General features: G+C 42.6%; 1 protein-coding gene across 11 annotated transcripts in view; it reads right to left on the minus strand.

Annotated features, from left to right (window-relative positions):
* LOC111855149 (disks large-associated protein 4-like) overlaps nt 1-24159 on the minus strand; it is a 195628-nt gene that overhangs the window by 35807 nt on the left and 135662 nt on the right. For 10 of the 11 annotated variants that reach the window (XM_023833873.2, XM_023833872.2, XM_023833866.2 and 7 more), the window contains 4 exons: nt 11622-12803; nt 9034-9251; nt 8236-8389; nt 4899-5145 (listed from right to left, as the gene is read on the minus strand). In XM_023833873.2, the coding sequence (XP_023689641.2) occupies nt 4899-5145; nt 8236-8389; nt 9034-9251; nt 11622-12803 (1801 nt within the window). Of the gene's footprint in view, nt 1-4898; nt 5146-8235; nt 8390-9033; nt 9252-10500; nt 10647-11621; nt 12804-24159 lie in introns of those variants that run through there. The other variant, XM_023833876.2, reaches the window with a different exon arrangement.

The raw sequence follows: 24159 nt of genomic DNA on the forward strand, positions 1-24159 counted from the left end.
TCATCTGCTGCCACTTATCACTGCTGTTTCAATATTGAGGTGATGTGTTTCAGCTGTAGCCAGTGCAGATTGTAAGGTGTAGATTTTCATCCATATATAACATACATAATATTTTTGTGAATTGATAAGAAGATCCAATAAAGATCAAATACAGGAAACAGACTAATTATATCAATAATATCAATATACAATGTGTGTTTTAAATAAGATATTTTGGGGTCTTGCAAGTGGCGTCTTTTCATATTTAACGTGTTTGTGCAGTGATACAGATTGAACAGAACAGACGAATTAAGAGTGTGTTAGTTATTTCATTATGAATCCATGCATTATTAAGGCCAATCAGCACGCATGCAGAACTCAGGATGAAAGTTATGTACATGAACAGAGTTTTCTTCTTTCTTACATCATACCCTTTCACAATGTACATGACTATTGCATGTGTGACCATTGCAATGTCATGGAATACATTACACCCCCCCCCAAACACTGTCAACTCTGCTTCAATTTCTCAAAATTTGATTAGCTCCACACCTTCACTCTTACAATGTACAAGGTTGAAAAAAAATTCTCAAAAAATTATGTTATCGCACTAATGAAATAAGTAACTGCAGAGGCAGACCAGTCCAGGGACGGATTACGGACCGGGCCAGCGGGGCCGCTGCCCAGGGGCCCTTGGGGTGCAGGGGGCCCATGGGGCCCCTAACCCAAAACAATTTGCAACGCTTATCAACAATGTATTTTCGTTTGTCTATTTTAGAGGATGTATTTCTTTGATCCTCTGCCTACAAGGGCCCCTGACCCTATAGGGCCTCTGATGGAAACATGGAGGGAGGGCGTTTGGCTGCCAAGGGCCCTTGAATTGTGGTGGTTGTGGTGGTGGGGGGGGGGGGGGGCCCTCGCGAACGTTTTGCACAGGGGCCCACACAACCCATAATCCGTCCTTGGACCAGTCCCAAAACCATATATATTTCCTGTCTGGTGAATACAGAAAAAGATAGGCATAACTACAATTATCACACCAAACTGAAGCAGCGCTGCATAGTGATAGCAAAGTAAAGGGCCGTCTCAGACATTTGATCTTATTAGCACAATAACTCAAAAAGTATTTAAGTATTTTAAATTGCACCTAAATCAAAGTAACCCTGCTTAGTGGAAGCAAAATGAAGCATGACTGCAGAAGACACTTGACCTTGTAAATGTGATAATTCAGATCTATTTGATGGACGTTACTGCTACTTCACAACAACATTACATGGGTAATGGACACCTAATTTCATTTTAAGAAAGATTGCACAAAAATTGAAGCCATTGTGCTAGGTGACAGCAAAGGAAGGAAAGGGTAGCTGCAGAAGACACTTGCTATTATTGTTTATAACTCTATAAGTATTTGATTCGCCTTTTTTGAACTTATACACTGTATAACTGTTTGAGACAAGTCATGCTAAAATTAAAGCAGTGGCATTAAATGGTGGCACATACAAGGACAGCTAGAGAGTTGGGATTTTGATAAAGATGTTTTTGGAGAAGTGGGGAAAGTGTGGAGGGGGCAGAGATTGAGGTTGATGGTGTGAAAGGAGTAGGGATTAGATAGGGGAGGTGGTGGACGACGTGGTTGTTATTCCACCATATTGGTTTTTATTAGAGATGCACCGATTGTATTGGCCAGCTGACGGTATCAGCTGGTACAGCAACAATCGGCCATTGGTTGATGGCTAAAAATGAGACCATATTTACCCCCAATAATTCCCTGTAAAATGGTGACCTGTAGTGCTTTGCACAACCATGTGCTAAACAGAAAAACGTCTGCTATATGGAATTATTAGAAATGCATTTTGCAAACATTGCTCTGCTAAAATGTCATGAGGAGGATCTACTAATAAACATTTCAATCACTCACCTTAATAGGGGATACAGTGAAAAGTATGAAAAGTTTCTGAGAAACAAATCTGTTCCAATAGGGAAGCGTACAGTACTGCTGAAAGATGCAAGTCCGTCAGAAACACAAGCATTTGATAGCAAAATAAAAATCAGTGCACACAGTGCAAAATCAAAAGATATTACTTGGGAAATTATGGAGTTTATTGATAATGATAGCTGATGATCAGCCCTTCTCTGTTATACGTAACATGTGTACAGTCATAAAATAGAATGCTCTGGGACTGTTGTAGTATGGTTTTATTTTTATTTATTTTTTTACTAAAAAATAAATACTTTTTCATATCTTTGGAATGTAATGAATTCATTTTTTAATTTATTTTGGTGGAGTGTCCCTTTAAACTTATTTAAGCAGAATCTCCCAAACAATTGGTATCAGTGTCAGTTTTCAAAATAATGGGCCATCTCCCCAAACAAGCTTGACGGGCCGAATGGCCTCCTCTCGTTTGTAAATTTTTTATGGTCTCATGTTATCGGTATCGGGCAGAAATGTCCTTATCGGTATATCACTAGTTTTTAAAAGTCGGCAAATAACCATTCGTTATCTACACAAAGGAAGATGAATTTTGCACGTACACTTTGGATAATGCATTGCTTCTATTGGTGGCCAGACTTCTGGGCCACAGTGGATGTTAGATGCACACAGCAAACCCAGTGCACCATTTTTTCACCATAACCGCCTCCCCCCACCCAACCAGTTGTAGTAAAGGGGCTTACTGCAGTGTTTGTGGTGACTAACAGACACAATTGAGGTGGTCAAGATAAAGTGTTTCATATTTAGTACAAATGGGTATTTTACTTTGGTGTTTTTGAGGTTAACACAGTGTAACTGAACTCAAAGATCTGTACTACTCATTAAGTATTAGATTAAAAAATAGCCACATTTTCCATGCTGCTGCCTGGCTTTGCATCTGCCAGAATCTCCTGAAGTATTAAATTAGGCGCTAATGGTTTATGCACCTCACATTATCTGCACATGAGTTATGTAACTATGGCATTCAAATTACAACCTGATAATAGCGGAAAAATCCATTATTTTTATATACATTTATATTAATGCTTACATCTTATCTGGAAAATTGGAGTATTAAATACTATGCACTGAAAATAATAAAAGGCCAAAATATGCATGTAGAACAGCCACTCCATACAGCTGGAAGCCAGAACCACTAATAGAATAAAATGCCATAACAACATATCTCTTCTCTTCACATAAACAGGAAAGGCCAGTGATGCAAAGCATTTCTATGACTCTGTCCACTTACCCCCTCTCTCCTAAGGTCAGAATTCAGTCACAGTCAGAATTTTTTGCTTTTGGTTTGACTTCTAAACTCAGCATGTAAGTGTTCCACTCACGGTTCTTCATCCCCATTTCCAGTTTCTCCTCACCAGTTGTTCCCAAAGGCACAACAGCAGTCATCCAAAATGTGTATGTGTGCGCATATGTGAGACAGTTAGAAAAGGGAACCAGAAATGACTAACAGTGAGTCACTGCGCAGAGTAGAATCATCAGAGCACAAGTTTTACGTGCTTTTTGGTTGCTTTCAGCTTCTATTCATTTTCAGTGATCACTAGAATGCAGGACAGGCTGATATTCACGTAGTCATACTAAAGGCAATGCAACCTCCAAATTCAACTATCACAGTGAACAAGAAACCTGTGGGAACCCCCTCCAGAAGAGTATTCAAACATAAACCCTCGGAGGCATGGGATGGTCATGCTATTCCCAAAGAAACCATGTTACATTCATCATCTTTGATGACTTGCTTTGGTTAGGATGGCTGATAGATCCATGTGACAAGTATCTTTTTTTGGGCAACACAAAGCAATACACTAAGGTGGTCTTCTTCAGCAATAGGACCCATAATGCAAACACCAGTGAAATCATTTTTGAAGGACTTTGAAAGCACAGTAAGAAATAAATACTGTATGAACAACAACAATGTATCCCCTGGATGGCCCCGTCACCCCTCCCCCCATCTACTCCATACTCCTCACACCCCCCAATCTCTACAATCTCTACTCCTCCCTCCACATTCTCCCCACCTCTCCAAAACATCTTTATTAAAAGCCCAGCTGTGTCCAACTTGTCTCAATGTAATCAGGCTCACCAGATCTGTGTCTGTGGCTGTCCTTTCATTTTCCCACAACTAAATGATACTGCTTCAGTTTTGGTGTGATTTGCCTTGAAGTCAAATAGGCCTCAGATATACAATGTTCCTGGGAAGTCTGAAAACATGTCTTCTGCAGTCCTTTGCTGTCAATATGTGGCAGTGTTTTACTTTATTCCTAAATTTCATCACGTGCAGATCTTCACCCACACAATGTGTCTGCAAAATTGAAAAAAGGTCCATTCAATACTTTTTGAGTTATTGCACTAATGATATCAAGTATCTGTTGCTATAACAATGCTGCACTACTTCGATTTTGGGGCAATTTGTGTGAAAATTAGTTCCAGATCAGTACCCAGACATTGTGTCTGCAAAGTCTGAAAAAGTTTTAAGAAGATCCAGTTGACCAATCCCAAAATCATATGTATTTCCCATGTTGAGAATACAAATAAAGCAGCATAGTCATAGAACTCATAAAAAATCTACATGCTTGACAAAAATTGAAATGTAAATTGTTTATGCAGAGCTAGTCAAATTAATTAGTTTTGTTAGTGCATATCTCTCTGAAAAACATGCAAATTTTTTATGTAAAATCTGAAAAACATTAATAAATTCTGCTAAATTCTACCCATAACCTGCTAAATTTCAGCCATAACTAATGTGTTTTCACAGAATCTTGCAGTCACTGGCCTACCTAGCAATTGCTCAGATATTAGATTTAGTGAACTGTGGCTTTATCTGGAGCTGGTTTATCATGAGGAAATGTCACATCAGACCCATTGCACACTATGCTACACTGTTCAAGATGACTGCTAAGTAGAGTTTGGGGGAGGAAATAGCCTTGGTACTCACTGGTGCTGGAGCTGTACGTTCGAACAGTGGTGGCGGTGGGTGGAGGTGAGTCAGAGTCCAGGGAGCCAGTGTCCTCATCCTGGGAACAGCCAGCCTGTATGGCACGCAAGTAACTGTGCGATCGTGAGCGGAAGCAGGTGGCTGATGGCAGCTCCACTGCTTCTGTGGCCGGCTGCATGCTGCCTTCACCAAACGGCGAATCCTGGTAGGTGTCCACAGCGGTCTGGCCCACCTCTGGAACCTGCATCTGGAAGGACATATGGCATGAGGCCGTGCTGGGGTTACCAGCTCATCCATGTCACAGAGGACATTTTGAGCCAGGACAGGATTTGAAAGATACCATTTCCATTAAAGGGATCTGGATTTCACTCATGCACCAAGATCTTGCTGTGTACTGAATCTCCTATGATCATGCACATTCCACTGATGTTAATGTGAAACAGCTGGATGAGTCTTTCAATCAAGCAAACAAAGCAGTCAAAGCTCAAGAAGAGCTGAACTATTTGATGAAGTTCAGGAGCCTTTCAGTTTTAAAGTATAGTTTATGAAACATGAAGTAGCTCAAAGTGTCCTCCCTGAGGCACTCGATTGCCGCTGGGTGGCCTGGCAGGAATGTGTGTAGTCAGGCCGGGTCTGTGAGGCATATTAGGCCTGGGACGAGGTCTCATACTGAAATACACTAATGTGACACAAAGAGCACTGCTAGCCTAGCCATTAGCAGGTGGAAGGCGATATAATATTCTGGCAGTAGAAAAAGGAGATCCACCCACAGTTTGGAAAGGTGGCCTTGTGGAGCTGCTGATAACATAGACGGTCATATCTGCTAAAATAGCTTATATTCACACTCTCAGTAAACACATCACCTAGCAGAGATTCTGACACCATTTCTACTGAATCCATGCCAAGTCACTACACTACGATTTTTATGCCTCTAACACCAACCACTGAGGAATAACTGCTCAGCCGAAGTTCTGCTCACGTCTTCATAACTGAGGAAGGAGAAGCTCCCTGTGCTGTCACAGAACTGATGATACCACATCACAGCTAAGCACCGACCAGTGCTGGGAAGTAGTTAGTTATAGAGGTATATAGTTCAAGTTCAGAAAGTAAAAATCCAGACCAGAATTATGTTTCAACCAACCAGCTGAGTACAAAGAGTCCCAACTGGGTGGTAGAAACAAAATCTTGGTTTGGATTTTTACTTTCTGGACCTGAGCTAAATGGTAAATGGATTGCATTTATATAGCGCTTTTCTACTCCTATGAGCACTCAAAGCGCTTTACAACTCATGCCTCACATTCACCCATCCACACTCACATCCACACACCCATCCACACACACATCCACACACCTGTGGCTGAGGCTGTCAAGCAAGACGCCAACCTGCACACCGGGAGCAATTTGGGGTTCAGTGTCTTGCTCAAAGACACTTTGATGGGGTCAGGAGGAACCAGGGCTCAAACCTGCAACCCTACAGTTGCCGAACGATAGCACTATCCACCTTTGGTAACAGTGTTACATAATTAAATTACGAAATAAATTAAATTGTACTCCATTAGTTAATGGGAAAAAAATGTGTAATTAAATTACAGTTACTAATCAAAATGTTGATGATTACAAAAGGGGTTACATCCGAATATATTGTTTTTGGTAAAAAAAAGCTTATATGTAGAATATAACATTCATTTTGTTGCTTTGCATCTTTTCACATATAGAAATGCCTTCTGTGGCATTTTTCCAAACAATGTGGGTTAATCTGTAACCTATTACATTTCAAATGTAACTCTCCCAACACTGGCACCAACAATGTCATTTGCATTGTGGACACGGCACCGTCCCGTGTGGCTGCCTAAAAAACAGCACAGGAGAAGCCCGTAGAGAGTGGGAGACAGAGTGACCAGGGATGAGTTTCCCGAAGCGTTCTTAACGCTACATCGTTCTTAAGTTCTGTGTTAAAAGATAGAACTAACGAACGACGTAGCGTTAAGAAGGCTTCGGGAAACTCACCCCAGGACTGTACAGACAGCAGTCACCCCTCAGGAAGGTACAGGTCTGAAGGTCTTTTGTCCTCAGACACCTGGAAAGACAGGGCATCATTTTGGTTCTCCTACAAGTGTTCTGCTCCTATTAGCACTGAGACTGCATCTACCAGTCTAATCAATAATAGCCTTTTTTTGTTTTCTTTTTTCCTGTAAATGTACCTTGAAGTTTCCCTTGCAACCATATCATTCCTCAAAATAACTGCCATCCAATAGCAATCGATCTGGGGATCATGTACCACAGACGTGCCAGTGATCTTGCTTGGGGATCACGTCACGTTAGACTGGATTTGGTGCTACTCAGCAGGGGCCTGTTGAGCTCTGAGCTACATCACAAATTATGTAGCGTGCAATATATATGTATAGCAAGGTCAATATTTATCTTCAATATTGGCTTAGTGTACATAAGTGTGACAAAGTAAAATCTGCCCCGGGGGTGTCTTTGGAGATCAGCAGCCCAGGAAAGCTGGAAGGAAAGCAGAGTCTATAACTTGGCCTTATTGCTTCTCAGAATGATTTACAAAGACATCTCATTGCCCCTGCCCCCCCCCCTTCCCCAATATGCAGGCTGCCCCACAGTTCATTTCTCCAAATAGTTTGACGTAGCTGATGGTGTTTTCTATGAATATTTCATAAGAAATTTAAATTCATTCTGCTGCATGTTGATGATCTAAAAAAATGTTGATAATCTAAAAATACTGTGTTCACTTAACCAAAGCTTGAAAAAGTAAAACCTTTTCTAGTATTATACCTGTGGTGTTTCTAGGATTTTACTGTTACAGGGGCTGAGCCCCCTGAAGAAATATGGTACACCCCTCCCCAGTGTTACATTTTCTGAGTAGGGGGCTTCCACAATAATGTATGCTGAGCCAAAGTACCACGAAATATATACAAAAATATGGGACAAATCGCTATAGTTATAGAAAAATAATTTTAGGGGGGTTGAGACAAAAAATAGCGGAACTGAATGGTCTAAATGCTACCCGCTTTAATGGAGCCTTGTGATTTAAAGAACATAAAAATTCCTGCGCAATCATTAGTTAAGTGTGGGTCCTTCCATTAGGAATCAGATTTGCATGGCAATTACCCTACTGATGTTGGTAAAGGGAACAGATTGGAGAGTTTTCAGTGTGCTAATTGTGTTAATTGCTGGTATCGGTCTGGTGCAGAAGAGCACCATGGGGAATAAGACAGCCTAGCTTTAGGAGGAGAGCTCACTGTAGAGCTGTTCCCTTGGACTGTAGGTGACCCAGAGGCTTAACAGCAGGGTACGTGGGGGCTGAAGTGAGGGCACTGACCTTAGTGACGCAGCCAATTTTGCCAAGCGTGTTGCAGCCCAGACTGAAGTCCTCCTCATCCCAGTTTGGGAAAGTTGCACTGGGTGGTCCACTGATACAGTCCAGGTTGTCCAGGCTGCGATTGGTGGAGAGTTCTTGCAAAGAAGGGAGACAACTGTGCAGAAAGGACAAAACAAAATTACCCCCCTGACACAGATGGCCATAGTCAATGTCTGAAACCAAGTTTCAAGTGCACATTGTCTGCCTGTGGTGTATCAGGAGAACATTCTGAGGGCACATGAGAACAGAACAGGAGGATCAAAATCACCACCAAACTGGGCATCTATCTTGCTCACTCCCTAACATATCTTCACAGCAACAAACCGTCAAACAAACAGACAGAACCACCTGCCAGCAAGCCATGGAAACAGCTGTTAATCATTATAGGTGAAGAGGAAAACAGATCCTGGAATGCACAAGTGAACATCTACACATGTGTGGGATCCTGTTGGATGCTGCTATCGGGGGTCTATAACCTGAAACCAAAAACCAATAATCCTAAATCACAAAGGTTGTAATCTTTTACTGGATGGTTAGTGGTATACATTGGTTGGATGGATGGATGGATGGAAATTGTACAATACACCTAGATGTGAAGTTTAATGCACTTAGAACTATATCATTGCAAAGCTTCATTCACACTCATTTTTGGGCCTTCTATAAAATAAAGATCTGCATGCATGATTACCAGATCCCTTCATGACCTGTTAAAATAATCCATGAGCAAAAAAATATATATATATGAGTGGGGGGGCTTACTTGCGTAATGGCAGTTGCTCGCTCAGAGACTGCTGGGTGGCTTTCAGGTAGCTCTGGCGGCGGCCTGCCATCTTGGGCGAGGGTTTGGGGCTGCCCTCTGAGTCCTCGCTGTTCTCCTGGTCCCCCATGGCCTTCACGTAGCTGCCGCTGCGCATTCGCCGGCATGGGATTTCACTGGAGCCCCGGGTGCGGCCCAGCGTGTTGTTCCATTCGCCCGCCTGCAGGACACATTCCTCATAAGCAGCCAATTTGGCTATGATCACCTGACATTATTACACTGGTCCCTGTCACATACCCGCTATGTAACCACCAGAGCTCTCTTACAGTAAATACTCTATTTATATATCCGAGTAACATTTAAACTGTGGAGTGGTACAGTGTATGTGTGGGGTTGGCATATGACTCCTGTGTTACCTTGGTATTCCACTCTCCTTCTGCAGTTCAAGGACATGAGACTCAATTTACCACCTGCGCAAAGTGGTTTTGCTAGTTTCGCACCATCGTATTGCTCATTTTCACGACAGGCAGGCATGTCGTCAAAATAGTACATGATTTTGCACCCGCTTTCGGCTCGTAGGAGCGGCGTTTTTCAAACGAGGCGTAGCTGGGCGCATTGTCGTCGCGTTGCTATATTAAGGCAGCGAAATGACACGTACTGCACCTTTGACCAACGAAGACCACGTCTCAAGTCAGCGGTGCATTATTAAATTATATTTAAGCGGCGCATTTTAGAAAAGTATGGGTGCATGACGCTTGTTACGGACACAGGTCACACCCTCGAGATTATTGTATTTTATGTACGTTTTATTATAGGGCACAACTGGTCCTTTCACGTAATCATACTGTTCAATAAAACACCAAAAGAAAACAATATATATTAAGTAAGGAACAAATCAAAAAACCTTTTGAGTTCATTATCAGAATTAAGCACGTACTGTAATTGAAAGGACATCTGAATGCTGAAAATGCATTTCAAATATTTAGATAAGCCAGGTGGAGTATTACAACGTAGCATGCTGTATGTGGCGTAACATTGCCATGCGTGATGAATGTCTGCTGGACATAAATGAGGACACATTAGAGGACTTTAGAAGGCGTGTTGCTGAACTGCATGCGCCGATGGCAACAAAGGAGTGTATGGGCAGCAGCACGGGCAAGGAGGGGTCAGCTGTCAGAAGAGCTGAATCGTCTGTATACCCCGGTAAGGAATCGCAGTTGTGAGATTATAAAAATAACAGCCATATTGTCTTTTATTTGAACAATTTAAGCACATTAGAACTACTTTCATTTATATTTCGTGAACTGCAGACCCAAAATTAAAATAGAAAAAAATCACACACGCATAATTAATTCCCCGTCTCCAGCCGCTGCTCTCGTTCAGCAGCGAGCTTCTACCGTCTTCTAATTTCATTATACCGCTTTCGGAAGCGGATGATCTGGTGATGCCAGAAAACAAAGACACGGCACCTTCATCTCGATAGGCTTTGGTGGAACAATGCTGCTCCCGTAGACGACGTGCTCCCGCATTTTCACTTTGCGCACGAGTATGTCTGTTTCCTCGGCCGAAAAGCCAGGCAAACGCGCCATTGTAATAATAATCCGTCGTAGATCATGCGCCGCTGCTGAGGTGACGCGCCATTCTGATTGGTTAATTGCTTGTTATGGCCAAAACACGCCTCTGAATAATTAGAGAGGTAGGACAACCTTTTTTTTTGCCTTGCTCTGGCACAAAGTCTGTAAAAGTCCCGTAAAACAGGGACATGGATCAGGACACGCCCATGACTGTTAGTTCCGCTTTGCGCCTTGCATTAGATTGTCAAAACAGAGCCCATGCAGTTAGGTGAACTGGTATCTTAAAATTGACCGCCGTGTGTGATTATGCATGGGAATATGTGCATGCTTGTTCCCTGCGATGGACTGGCATTAAATCCAGGGTGTCCCCTCCCTGGTACCCTACACTGCATATGATAGGCTCTAAACCAGGGATCTCCAAGTCCGGTCCTGGAGAGCTACTGTACAGTAGGTTTTCTATCCTACTTGGCTTCTGATGAACCACACCTGCTCCTGGTATTTACTTGAGTATAGGTGTGACTCATCAGAAACCGGGTAGGATAGAAAACCTATTGGACAGTAGCTCTCCAGGACTGGAGTTGGAGACCCCTGCTCTAAACCTTCTGCAACCTGGTGCTGGATAAGTGGCTGATTATTTACCAAACAATTCGGAAAAGCAAATTTTATATTAATCCAATCATTTTCCATAACCACTTACCCACTGCACAAGCACAGGGTATTAGAGACCAATACATCAAAGATCATACACTTACACACTTACACAACAGGCAACTCAGAGTTACCAGAGTAACAGGTGAAAATCTGTGCAAACATGGGCAGCACATGCACACTTCTTAACTGCAACATCACCCATTTATAATAAAACTTCTATGTATAAGGAAATATATTACTAAGCTTTCCCTTGACAGCTTTGGAGAAGAACCATTATTATAATATAATAAAAATGCATGACAATGGAAAGGAAAGGTGAATTTTTTTGGTAAATGTTATTTACAAAGACAAACATGTCCTCTTACCTGCAGGTAACGACACGTCAGGTCCTGGTGACAGGACTTGGACTTGAGCAGTGATTTATCAATTGTGGCCGACCCCATCTGGCAGACCTGCCTAGCCTGGCTGAGGGTCAGGGTGGACCAGGAGCTGCGTTTCACCACCTTGTTTTCGACAGCTTCTCCACCATTCCCATCCCCGGTTCCATCCACAGGCACAGGAAACGGTGGACACACCTGGACCTTGAGGTCATTGTTGCTCTTAGAGGCTTTCAGTGTGTTTTCACTAATGGTGTTGTAGCCCTGTGGAAAGACCTTTGGCGCCCCCTGGCTTTCAGGTGCGGAACGGCCCAGAGTCATCATGGCCACTGGGGCGTGGCAGCCACCAGCATCATCATCCAGATTGTCCTCGGAGCTCCACAAGCCCAGTATATTAGAGCGGTTCCGCCTCTTGGCGCTTTCGGTCTTTGCCCGGTCTTTGCTCTTGCTGCGCCGGCCACGCTTACCTTCTGCAGCACGTCCATTGAGGTTTCCCTTGATGGAGGCCTCAAGTGACTGCGACTTAGCGAAGAGCTTCTGCACCGAGTGCACCAGATAACGGATGCGGCCCGGGCTCTCGCTGCGCTGCTTCGACGTCCGGTTGCGGTGGAACTGCAGGGTGCTGAATCCGTCCCGCTGCACGGGAAGCTGCTTCTCAAACTGATCCAGCAGGTTGGCAGGGAGCCTGTTGATCTTGCTGGCTGCGGAGATGGTAGCTGAACCGCTGGTGATGAGAGGGGTCCCTCCCACACCCACGCTCATGCCGACACTCATACCAAAGGGCATCGAGGTTCCCAGGTTTGCTGAGGGGATGCCCGGCATGGAGCTGGGCGCAAACTCAGAACTGTAATGGATTCGAGGGAAGGTGCTGCTGTTAGTCATCTGGTTGTGGAGGGGTAGCATGCACTCAGGGGGCAGAGAGGTGGGGCTGGTAGGGGGGAAGTGGTGAGAGTCCATGGTACCATAGTGGTCTATGGTGGGGCTCAGGAGGAAGGGGCTCCGGGGGTCAGGGGCCAGGGGGTACATGACCTCCGGCAAGCCTGACGATGGTTCGCAGGAATCAGACAGGTGACGGTTACGGTTGATTCCCAACCCTTTCATGGTAGCCAAGGATTCCCCTTCAGAGCATTGCCCCTGTTGGAGTAAGACTACAGTCCAGGCAGGGTACCCCTGTAATAATTGAGGAGAACAGAAGGAGTTTACTGTAGCATTTTGGAAACATGCACTCAAAGAGTTCATAGGTATTCCCTTTGACTCATTTCAATAAATCGAATCATTCTGAAACTCTCAGTGCAACAAAATACAAAACCAGAAGGCCCACATCAAGCAAAAATGCTGGTATTTTTATATTTTGTTTAAACAGCAAATGGAGTTGCAGGGGAAAAAATTGTGAGTTTGCCTGACAGTGTTTAGTTTTCATGAGTTACTGTCTTTGCAGGGATATTTCAAAACCTGCATCTACACACAACCACATATGAAATGAAGCGGAGGTGCACAGTCATCCACAAATATCACCCATGGACAGCAGTAGGCCTATGTAATGCAAAAGGGAACAATTTCATGATTGGGTTAGGCACTACTGTATCCCTCACTATAGTTATTCCACTTGAATGTCACCATATTTGGATCAAGATAACGTAACAACAACTGCTAATTATCTTTGATAGATAAGGTGACTGTCAACCATCCACAACATCATTTCAATCCACATTGATTGAAATCAAGGTGTCACATAGAAGGTTAATTGAATCTGCCTTTATCAGCCTAGTTTAAGTCTCTTGCAAATGGTCAATTATATCCTTCCTTTGAGAATTCGGTCAACATGCTGGATAAGAAATAGAACCATCAGAAAAGTAAAGTAACTCCTATTGATGTCGTTACCGTTCTCTAAGTTCTAAAGCAAAGTGTTTAGCATGGATTGATATCGTGTGCAAAGGGAAACAGGAAAGGTTGACTTTTTCTTTTCAGGATAACACTTGTGGTCAAATGACATACATGTAGGTAAGAGTGAAAAAGATTGGCAGTGAAGGGCAGCCACCATGGAGCTGGGGGTTAAGGGCCTTTGCTCAAGGGCCCATGAACTTAACAATTCTGTCAAAGTTGGGCTCAAACCAGCAACCTTCCAATCACAAGCACAGATGCTTAGCTCACTGAGCCACATGCCACCACACAGTGGTACCACTTCTGCCTCTCTACCCTTAAGTCTCAAACCATGGGCCCAGTGAGTCCGAAATCCGCCAGGCCTCCATTACAGGTTATGTATAAGTACATGATACTATATTTTTATTTGTAAAACTTGTAACAGTAGCCTGTGTTTTTTCCATTGTCCCTCTGTGCTTTGAGGGGTGTATAAGCATGATTTTCATTGCTCTGTCATCCCTTGATACATGACATTTTATTTTCATTGCCATACCGTATCTGGAGAATTAGGCTGAAACGGAAGAATCCCTTCCATCTGAGAGATAGCGAGAGTACAGAACTGTATGATAATGAACAATGTACTTTGTTATTACTCTGTTTAATGTTGGTATTGTCTTACTGTGCATAATTTGATCAGTTAACCTTTATGATATGTATGTACATGAAAATCACGTGATGTATGGAGTCCACAGATGGTTTGCCATTATCTGCAGCTTTGGCCATCCACAATAGGTCTTGGAATGTATCACCCATGGATACGGGGGGGGGGGGGGGGGTCTACTGTAATTATAAGTGATTATTATAAGGAATGCTAAAGAGGGTCCAGAAAACAGAACCCTAAATGTGTTTTTGATATGATCTGCCATTCTGGCAAGTGCAAAGGGATAATTACTTTTGCTTCCAACCCAGTGGCCAGCAGCACTACCAGTCCTAACTGTCAGCAGGTATCCTCACAGATGGCTCTACTGTTCTGGCCAATTGGCTTTAGGGATTCGAGCAGTTTTGATGTGAGCTTGAAAGCCCTCTGCTCACTGGAGGAAAGCAGCACTAACCAGTGGAGTCCCTATGTGGAACTATGAGCAGACTGCTGTGTTAGACATCTAGCCCCACACGATTTTCCCAAGCTGCCTGCCTGCTGGCAGGACAGCTGCCAGTCCCAGCATGCCTCTGTGTATCGCGCTACTTTATAATAACTAATTCTCAGCTGGTTGTACGTATAACATCAAGGCAAATCTGCAGGTAAAAAGAAGCGAAGTGCTTCGAAACATCACGTGAACAAAGCAATTTATCATTATAGGAACATTTAATAAACGTTACAAATTAAGATATGGAAACGTTCAAAGTGTCCAGTTTTCCTGATGTTCTCAGAACATTATTCCTCTACCACAACTATTATTACAACTAAGAATAATAACATAGAACCAAACAGGGCATGGTAGGGCAGCGGGGGACACTGTTGCTTTGCATCTTAAAGGTAATGGATTAAAGACCAGGTGGTGTGTTCACAGTATGCACATATAGCACTTATATAACATATAAAATAACATTTATTATAAAAATATTTTTCAACATGAATTGTATTAAAAGGATGTTCAGGTAATCTTATTGTGCTGACATTGACAGAACCTTTGATAAAATTGAAAATGTGGAAATAACGTTCTGTCTATGTTACAGTAGGAACATTCTCTGCCAACTTTGAGAAGACCTACAGGTAACTCTGGCTAAAGTTATGGGAATGTTCACTGTTAGCTGGGCAGACCTAGAGACTTTCAGCTTTCAACAAATGTATATCCTTACATCCAGAAAGTTTTTCAGAGAGAGCTGAACTCATTTGGTTAGTAATTATTATTGATGGCCGTGTTCAACCTTTAGCTCGATCCATTCAGTTCTAGGGTGGTTCTCTGTGTGCCTCAGTGATGTCTGCGGGTCCCCGAGGACCGGATTGGAGCAGATTGGGAAACACTGCGCTGGAGCAATTGGGCCGCTACTGCTTTGGAAAAAGTCATTAAATGTATTATAGCTGCTTGCATCAGTCTAATGCAGCTGTGTGGACGATTCCAAAAGCTAAAAAATTGGGTGAATCTGTGGAGCTTGGAAACAGAATGAATTATCCATCAAGGGAGATGTGCTGGAGGACATATTCACATTAGAGAAAAATATCTGAGCACTGTCAAGTCTTTCTTTCATTCTTATAGTTTCGATTTTCCATTAAGATTCACGATGTTTCAAGTCCAGATGGAATTAAAACTTCATTCTTTAAAGAACCTGTCAGCAGTGCAGAAGAGAGAATCATTTGTCAGTACATCAATCTAAGCTCATCAAGATGCAGCTGGCCGACGTTACTCCATTATTATTAATCTGCAAACATATGTTCATCTACTATCATTACTAAATCAATGGTGGAGCTTTAAATGTGATCTATATAAACAGCTCAAGGGTCAGATTCAGACCACGGTATAATCTGTCTAGCATTAAATTCTCTCTGCCAGTTCAGGTCCTTGGTTCCACAGTGATGAGGAGCTTTAGTGAGCATCTGATGTCAAGCTCAACCTTACGATTGTGACTAGTGATTTTGAACACAGCCTTGATGCTCTGTGTCAAAAAGTCAGGCATACTGAGCACCAAGACTCATTTTGATTTCTAAACTGACTGAGTTCATTACTGCATATCTGAGTTCAACTTCGAGTCCGGGAAACACAAGTTCAATTCTAGGCTATGAATTCAAAAACCGCGTATTGTAGACTAAACAGATAACTATTTCCAAATAGGGAATAAATGATTTGTCAAACACAAATGTAACACACATCCACTCCATCCCATCTTTTTTAACAAACTGTTTATTAAACATTCACATAATATAGCTAAAGTGCACAGAAAACTATGCAATAAGACTGTTATGGTGCACATACTCATCATGTATGATTCGGTTCATCATTTTCAGTTCGGTACCCTCAATGAAACTAATGAATACAGTTATTGGCAGGGGGTAGATGTTCAGCATGGAAAACATTATGCTAATTGTGGCTGTGAGTTGGTTACAGCTAATGCTGGTTACAGTCAGTCAAAATCGGTGGTTTGGGTACATTTTCCATTCCCTATAAATTACACCAGCAGAGAGAGAGATTCCATGATAAGACCAAGACTGTATGTCAGCTCTGTTAATCAGAACTCTGATATGTTGCTGGAAACATATCCAACGTGCTAACTTAGGCCTCGTTCACACGGACGTCTGTACCAGGCGTTTTTCTGGCGTTTGTGGCGCCAGGTGAGCGCAGAATGAACGCCGACCGTTTTTCTGCTCATTGGAGCAAATCAAAGCGACCACACGGGCGTTCAGCACCGGCGTTCGGCCGGCTACGCTTTCAAATAAACGCTCCATGCAACGTTTTCTTGGCGTCAAAATCCCGACGAACGCGAGGAAAATGACGCTATTGCATTTACATGGCGTTCGGTTGGCGTTCTGGAGGACCGAATATGTCCCACGATTCTGTACGGCAACTGCGAGAAACCACATTTTACGGAAAATGTGATACTCGTAATATCGGTATTGTACCAGCAGTGAGTTAATCAGCTGCTGGTACAATACCGATATCATGAGTAACTGATATTTAAATTGGTATTTTCGCTTAAAATACCAATTTAAAAAGCTCAGTAGGCAACTGGAAATTTGGACATCTATAAGGAAAAACTCATTTAACTGATGCGCCATATCTGCTTTCTCTTTTCAACTGTCTTTACTCATAGGGTTCAACTGCAGTTAATACGAAATTACAAAAGCTGTAGAAATATTTCAGCATAAAATCATGCGTTATAAATAATTATAGTGTTACAGCAATTACGGCCGTAATTATCATAAAGCCTTGCAACCCCGATCAGGATAAGCAGTGGGGATCGAGATTGATGGATGTGTGGATGTAAATTAAATTTACATAAATGCATCTTGGACCTCTAGCTTAAAAATTAGTTTACACACTGCAGCTGATCCCCCCCAAATTTAAGCAATTAATATATAAACCCCGCTTCTCTCCAATACCTCAACAATTACGGATGGATTCGAGAGTACAGTATAACTTTGGCTACTTATTACCCGTGCGACATACTCAGAAAACGGCGGCTGAAACACCGAACCCGAAAAAAATCACAAAAAAACTGAAAATGAAAGACGTAAATTATGCATGTTTGAAAGTAATTTTTAAATGTAAAACTAAAACTTTAATATGTGATTTCGTCATCTTGTTTAAATCTCGAAATATACATTAGAAACCTTAAGAGTAATTACTGACCCCACAGGTAAATACACGAGACTACAGATTGGGCGTCAGGCTGGTGTTAAACAGCGTCAAGCGAACGCCAGTGAAACGCCAATCGAACGCAGCTACAAAACGCAGGAAAAACACATATGGCATTCAGACGACGTTCATTTTGAACGTCCGTGTGGACGAGGCCTTACGTGAGACGACATCATGCAAGTGCATGCATGACCAGAGTAAAGCAGAAACACCTCTGCGAGTTTGTCTCCCTGCGGCATTCATGGCCTTTATTCCAGGATATTCAGATGGGACTAAAAATAACTACAGCTATCGGGGTGTTTATCATTACAGCAACCATACTTGATGGCAGAGAACATCATGATTATTACATTTTTTAATTTCTATCAATTTTCTGTACCTGCTTCTCTTGTTTAGTAGCACATGGGGTCCGGGGCCTATGCTAGAAGGTATGGGCACAAGGTAGGGAACGACCTAGGATGGGGCACCAACCCATAGCAAGGCGCACTCACAAGCACACCTAGTTACCTATTTGGGAACTCCAATTTGGGAACTCCAATGGGGAGACACCAGAGGAAACCCCAAGGTGATACAGGGAGAACATGCGAACTGCACCCACGTGTAGCCACGGTGAAGACTTGCACCCTGGTGCCAGAGCTGTGAGACAACAGTGTCAACCACTGTGCCACTGCGCCACCCAATTTTGAATTTACTTTACATATTTCTTTTTTCAAATGAGTGTATCTTAGGTTTTGTTTACAGACACATTGACAGACACATTGCCTTTGGTTTACAAACGCCCCTAATAGTGTTTGTGTTTGCAGTTTTAATAATAAATCATCTCAAAACAAATTCTGTTTTCCCTGCTGTGCTGAAATTGGACTGTTCTGTGAACCCAAAATTAACATTTCTTGAACAGTTCCTGAATAATTTTTGCAGTGTGGCAGGGCACATTATCCTGCTGAAAGAGGCCACCCCCACTGGGGAATATTATTGCCACGAAGGGCTGTACTTGGTCTGCAGCAATGTTTAGGGAAGTTGTACATGTCAAAGTAGCATCCAAATGAGCGCCAGGACCCAGGGTTTCCCAACAGAACATTGCCCAGAGCATCAAACTGCTTCTGCCAGTTGGCCGTCTTCCTACAATGCATCGTGGGGCAATATCTTCTCCAGTTAAACAACACACATGCACCTGACAGTCCATGTGACAGAAAAGGTGACTCATCAGACCAGGCCAGCTTCTGCCGAAGGTCCAGTTCTGATGCTCATTGTAGGCACTTTCGGCAATAGAACGGGGTCTGCATGGACACTCTGACCGGTCTGCAGCTACACAGCCCCACACCCAGCAAGCTGTAATGCACTCTGTATTCTGACACCTTTCTATCATAGCCAGCATTAACATTCTCAGCAATTTGTGTTACGGTAGCTCTCCTGTGGGATTGGACCAGATGGTCTAGCATTTGCTCCCCTCACGCATCAATGGCCTTGGGCTCCCATGACCTCGTTGCCAGTTTACTGGTTGGCCTTCCTTGGACCACTTTTGGTAGGTACTGACCACTGCATACTGAGAACACTCCACAAGACCTGCTGTTTTGGGGGATGTTCTGACCCAGTCATCTAACCATCACAATTTGGCCCTTGTCAAAATTGCTCAGATCTTTATGCTCGCCCATTTTTCCTGTTTCCAACAAATCCGCTTCAAGAACTGACTGTTCATTTGTCTAATATATGATGGCACGTGTTTGACAGGTGCCATTGTAACAAGACAATCAATGTTATTCACTTCCCCTATCAGTGGTTTTAATGTTACTATTGGTGTAATGTTTTGATGATATAATTGGTGTATTGTTTTCCAGAAATACAATGCTATGAGCAGGTTTATGCCTTAAACATGTCCCATTTAAAGGCCCTGTTTTCTTGTTGCTTAAATGTGTTGGAACTAAGAAGTCCGTTCAACAACTGACCTAGGATCCCCCAGTCAGAAAATTTTATCAGCAACATTTAAACTGCTGTATATCATGGTGTAATGTCTGGATGGTGCAACTGTATGTAAAATTAGATAATGGGGATTAATAAAATACAACATAAATTATTATTATAAGATTGGCTAGCTAGCTGTATAGCTATCGCTATATTACAAAAACTCCTTATGCCAGATGTACACAAATTAGGTAATTGCTCACTTGGCAGACATGATGAGGGCCCTGTCTTCAAACTAATTAAAAAAATTTGAGAACAATGATATGGGGGTGGCATGGTGATACGGTGGTTAGCAGTGTTGCCTCTGGGGTTGGAGGTTCCACCATGGCTTCATGTGCATGGAATGTGCATGTTCTCCATGTGGGGTTTTCTCCAGGTTCACTACCCTCCCCCCACAGTCTGTGCAAAATCTTTATTAAAAGCCCAATTTTGTGTGACTCTGTCCATTCATGTATCACCACTAAAGGTCAGTACTTCAATATTGGTGCGATTTGTCTCAAAATGAAATAAGTCTCAGATCGTAATCTATACAAAGTTCCTGGGAAATCTGAAAAAGATCCATTAAATACTTTCAGAATTACTGTTCTCACAAAATGAAATGTCTTCTACAGTCATCCTTTCCCTTCCTTGCTGCCACCTAGTACTGATGCTTAAATTTTAGTGTGATTTGTCTCAAAATGAAATCAGGTGAAGATATTCATCCATATAATATTTCTGTGAAGCAGTAGTAATATCCATCAAATACTTTTCAACTTATCAGATTCACGGTGTCAAACGCTGTCTGCTGTCACCCTTCCCTTTGTTGCCACCAAGTGGCGCTGCTTCAATTTTGGTGCAGTTTATCAAAAAATGTGACCCGTTCTAGTTCACACAAACAATACATCTACACAGATTGAAAACAATCTGTGAAATACTTTCTGAGCTATTGCTCTAATGAGAAAGTGTTCAGCCCCACAAAAGTGAAAGTGCAGTTATGTTCCATACTGTTTTATTCATTTGGCTCCTGTCGGTTTTCTTCATTATGGAAAAATCCAAAAAGTCTACAAAAAAATTCTGTTTAGTCACCGACATCATGTGCACTAGGACGACTTGGTTTGATCTTTCTACTGAAGGGTGAGTACTGCAGGGATGCCTTTGAAGTATGTCTGAATTTAGCAGTTCATAGCGCAAAGAGAGAGGGCTGGAGATACTGACTTCCAGCTGTTTAAATAAGAGTCCTTTTTGCATTCTACAGACACCTGCATGGCCTGCAGGCTACATAAGGAAACCAGGTAGTCTGATGCCAGGTCAGATGCTTCACCACATGCAAATATGCTCAAACTGGAATGGGAATGATGGGGAGTTTATAATGCAAGTGGTAGCACAATTTGATGAATGTCCCTTCATAAAAATTACTCAGGCTTGATACTTCATCGGTCCCTGTGGAGAAATTCTCTTTATGCTTCTGACACCACTGAATGGTGCTCTCTGTTGAAAAAAGGGCTCAAAGTATGTCCCAAAGTAAACCAAGAGCACCATCTAGTGGGGTCAAAAAATACAGCTAATGGTTCACGAAGCTTCATTTGGCCATCACTAACCATATCCACTGACTAATCACAGGTAATGGAAAACAGCTGTGGGAAATGGAAACGAGAGGAGGATACAGGATCGCTAGCAGTGGCATCTGCTGGCCAATTAGGAAAAGGATGGGAAAACGGAGGCAGATCATGACAAAAATAGCATAGCAATTAGAAACAGAGACCAGTATCCCAAAGGAATTCGAATTCCAGGCTGGACCTTGTTGCCAGATCACATTTTATCTGGGAAAACATTCAAAAGTATCAATAGCAGAAACCTTGAGTTACTCTGAATAAAACAGTTGACTAAAATGATAACTCACTCACACCTATAAACCCCCACATGCATACACTTAGCACATGTGTCAGTGGCATATATGCCCACCACCCTCCTAAAAAAAGGCAGACATAAATTTTGACCTGGGAATCTGTTACAATGTTGTGTGATGCACTAGGTCTATTTGTGCAACATAAGAGCTGCTGCAGATTCAGGGTAAAGAAGCACAGGGAAAAGTGCCCGCCCACTCAGTGCATTAGAGGTATCCGCTTCCTGAGCACTGAAAACAGCTCTCCCATATAGCCTCTGCCCACATGACTGCATTTACACTCCAGTCTGACACACTGAGTCTCAGAAGGAATTGGAATAGAGAAAACCCTGTCCCAGTGTTTGTTTCTATGTATTTTCAGCATTTCAGTACAATGTAGGTTCACCAACCTCTAGAATGCCTGATATTATCACTGTAAAAGCAGAATAATATAGCTCTAATGAATGTTGTGACTGAAATCCAGCAGGGATGTGGCACTATACACTATCAGAAAAAACACCGAATACTACCATTGATGGTACAATTACAATTACAATTCTCCTGATGAGGTTTTCCAAGTCTCTTGTTAATGCAGACTGTTATCTTTTGATGGTTTTGGCACTAAAATTCACTGCACTACTGGGAACTATCACTCCTCCTCTCCTGTTACCACAAAGTCCCTACATCACATAGCACAAGTACCCACTCTGGTGACCAGATTCTTCCTTTCAGTCTCTTTTGAGGCCCATTTGACAGTGCTGTGTGTATGTCTGCTTTTCTGATAGCCCCTGCTGTTGAAGTTACAGCTGGCTAAGGAATAGGGGGGTCTGGAGTGCAGTTTTGTTGATGTGAGTTGTGTCTCCTGGCTACAAAGGCAAGGGCAAGAGGTTGACCAGCCAGGAGGGAGCCCTAGGGAAGTAGATTAACGAAGAACAGCAATCCATGGATCCCCGCTGTGTGCTGGAATGAGAACCAAAAGGGCAAAGGGAGGATGAGGTAGGCCCAGAAATGCACAGTATAGCTGAGAACTCCGTGGTGAGCCGGAAGCATTACACAGATAGCAGTAACTGCTACTTACTCATCACCACAACCTGCAGAGAGTCCAGCAGGTGTACTGTTAGGCCAAGGTTTACCTGGAAACCCCCCAACGCAGGAGCCCGCAGGACACGCTGCTCCCACAAACACATGGCACGAGAGCCCCGGATTTGTGTGAACCCGAGAAGCTCGGGTGTATTACAGGACTGGAGCTACACAAAGCTAGATCCTTCCACTGGCAGAGATAAGAAAATTATGCACAGGGATTTAGAAGATGTATACATAGGAATTTGAACCGTTAATCCATCGGCAGCTTCTGCTAAGAGGATAAATGTCCTTTTGTATGTCTAAATAAAAATTGAAAAATCTATAAAAACTTATGCTAAAACAGAAGAGGCCAAAGAAGGATCAGGCTATGAGATGCGATTTCATTATGAGACGGGGGCTAACGTCAAATGGAGAAAAGAGCCAAGTACCTTTCATCATCCTAAGATAAAGAAGACTGTAGGAAATATGAGATTGTGAGATATTGCACATGGTTTAGATTATACGTGTGTAACAGGAACCAAGCAGCCGCATTAACAGTCATTGTCCATAGGTAATGCTTGTTATTGCAAACACCTGCTCATGTAAACACCTGCTCCTCCAAACAGCAGTTCATATGGCTGTAGCTGAATACATAAGGGACACATATGGTCCAGAGGTCCAGTTACGGTGTGGCTGGTTGTGATTGTTATTCATAAATATGAATAACATAAGTATCTAAGTATCTCAGAAGCAGCCACCCTCCTGGACAACTTCTCATAGGTTACAGTGCCTGGAGTTTACAGAGAATGGTGTGATAGATAAACACTTTCAGTCAGTGGGAGCTGTGTGGTGAAAACACCATGTTAATCAGGGAGGACAGAGGGGAAGGACTTGACTTATTAAAGCTAATAGACAGGCCAGAGGTGCAAAACCAAAAGTTCAAAAATGACACTGGTGTGCAAAAAGGAATCTCTGAAGGCTCAACTTATCTATGCCAAATGCAGTGATTAAGGCAGATCTGGAGGCAAAAGTCGTTCCTAACCAGTACTAGCTTGGTCTACCTAATAAAGTGGCCACTGAAAACTGCATACACTATACGGACAAAAGTATTAGACACACCTCTTAATCATTGAATTCAGGTGTTTCATTCAGACCCATTGCCACAAGTGTATAAAATCAAGCACCTAGCCATTTAGTCAGGCTTACAAACATTTGTAAATGAATGGGTCATTCTGAAGAGCTCAGTGAATTTAAGGGTGGTGCTGTCCTAGGATGACACCTTTGCAATTAGCTAGTTCGTGAAATTTCTTACGTTACATATTTCCTGGTCAACCTTAAGCAGTATTATTGCAAAGTGGAAGCATTTAGGAACAACAGAAATTCAGTCACGAAGTGGGAGACCGCATAAAGTAACAGAGGGGGGTCGTCAATTGCT

Source organism: Paramormyrops kingsleyae, chromosome 6 (assembly GCF_048594095.1).
Source record: "Paramormyrops kingsleyae isolate MSU_618 chromosome 6, PKINGS_0.4, whole genome shotgun sequence".
Classification (NCBI taxonomy): domain Eukaryota; kingdom Metazoa; phylum Chordata; class Actinopteri; order Osteoglossiformes; family Mormyridae; genus Paramormyrops; species Paramormyrops kingsleyae.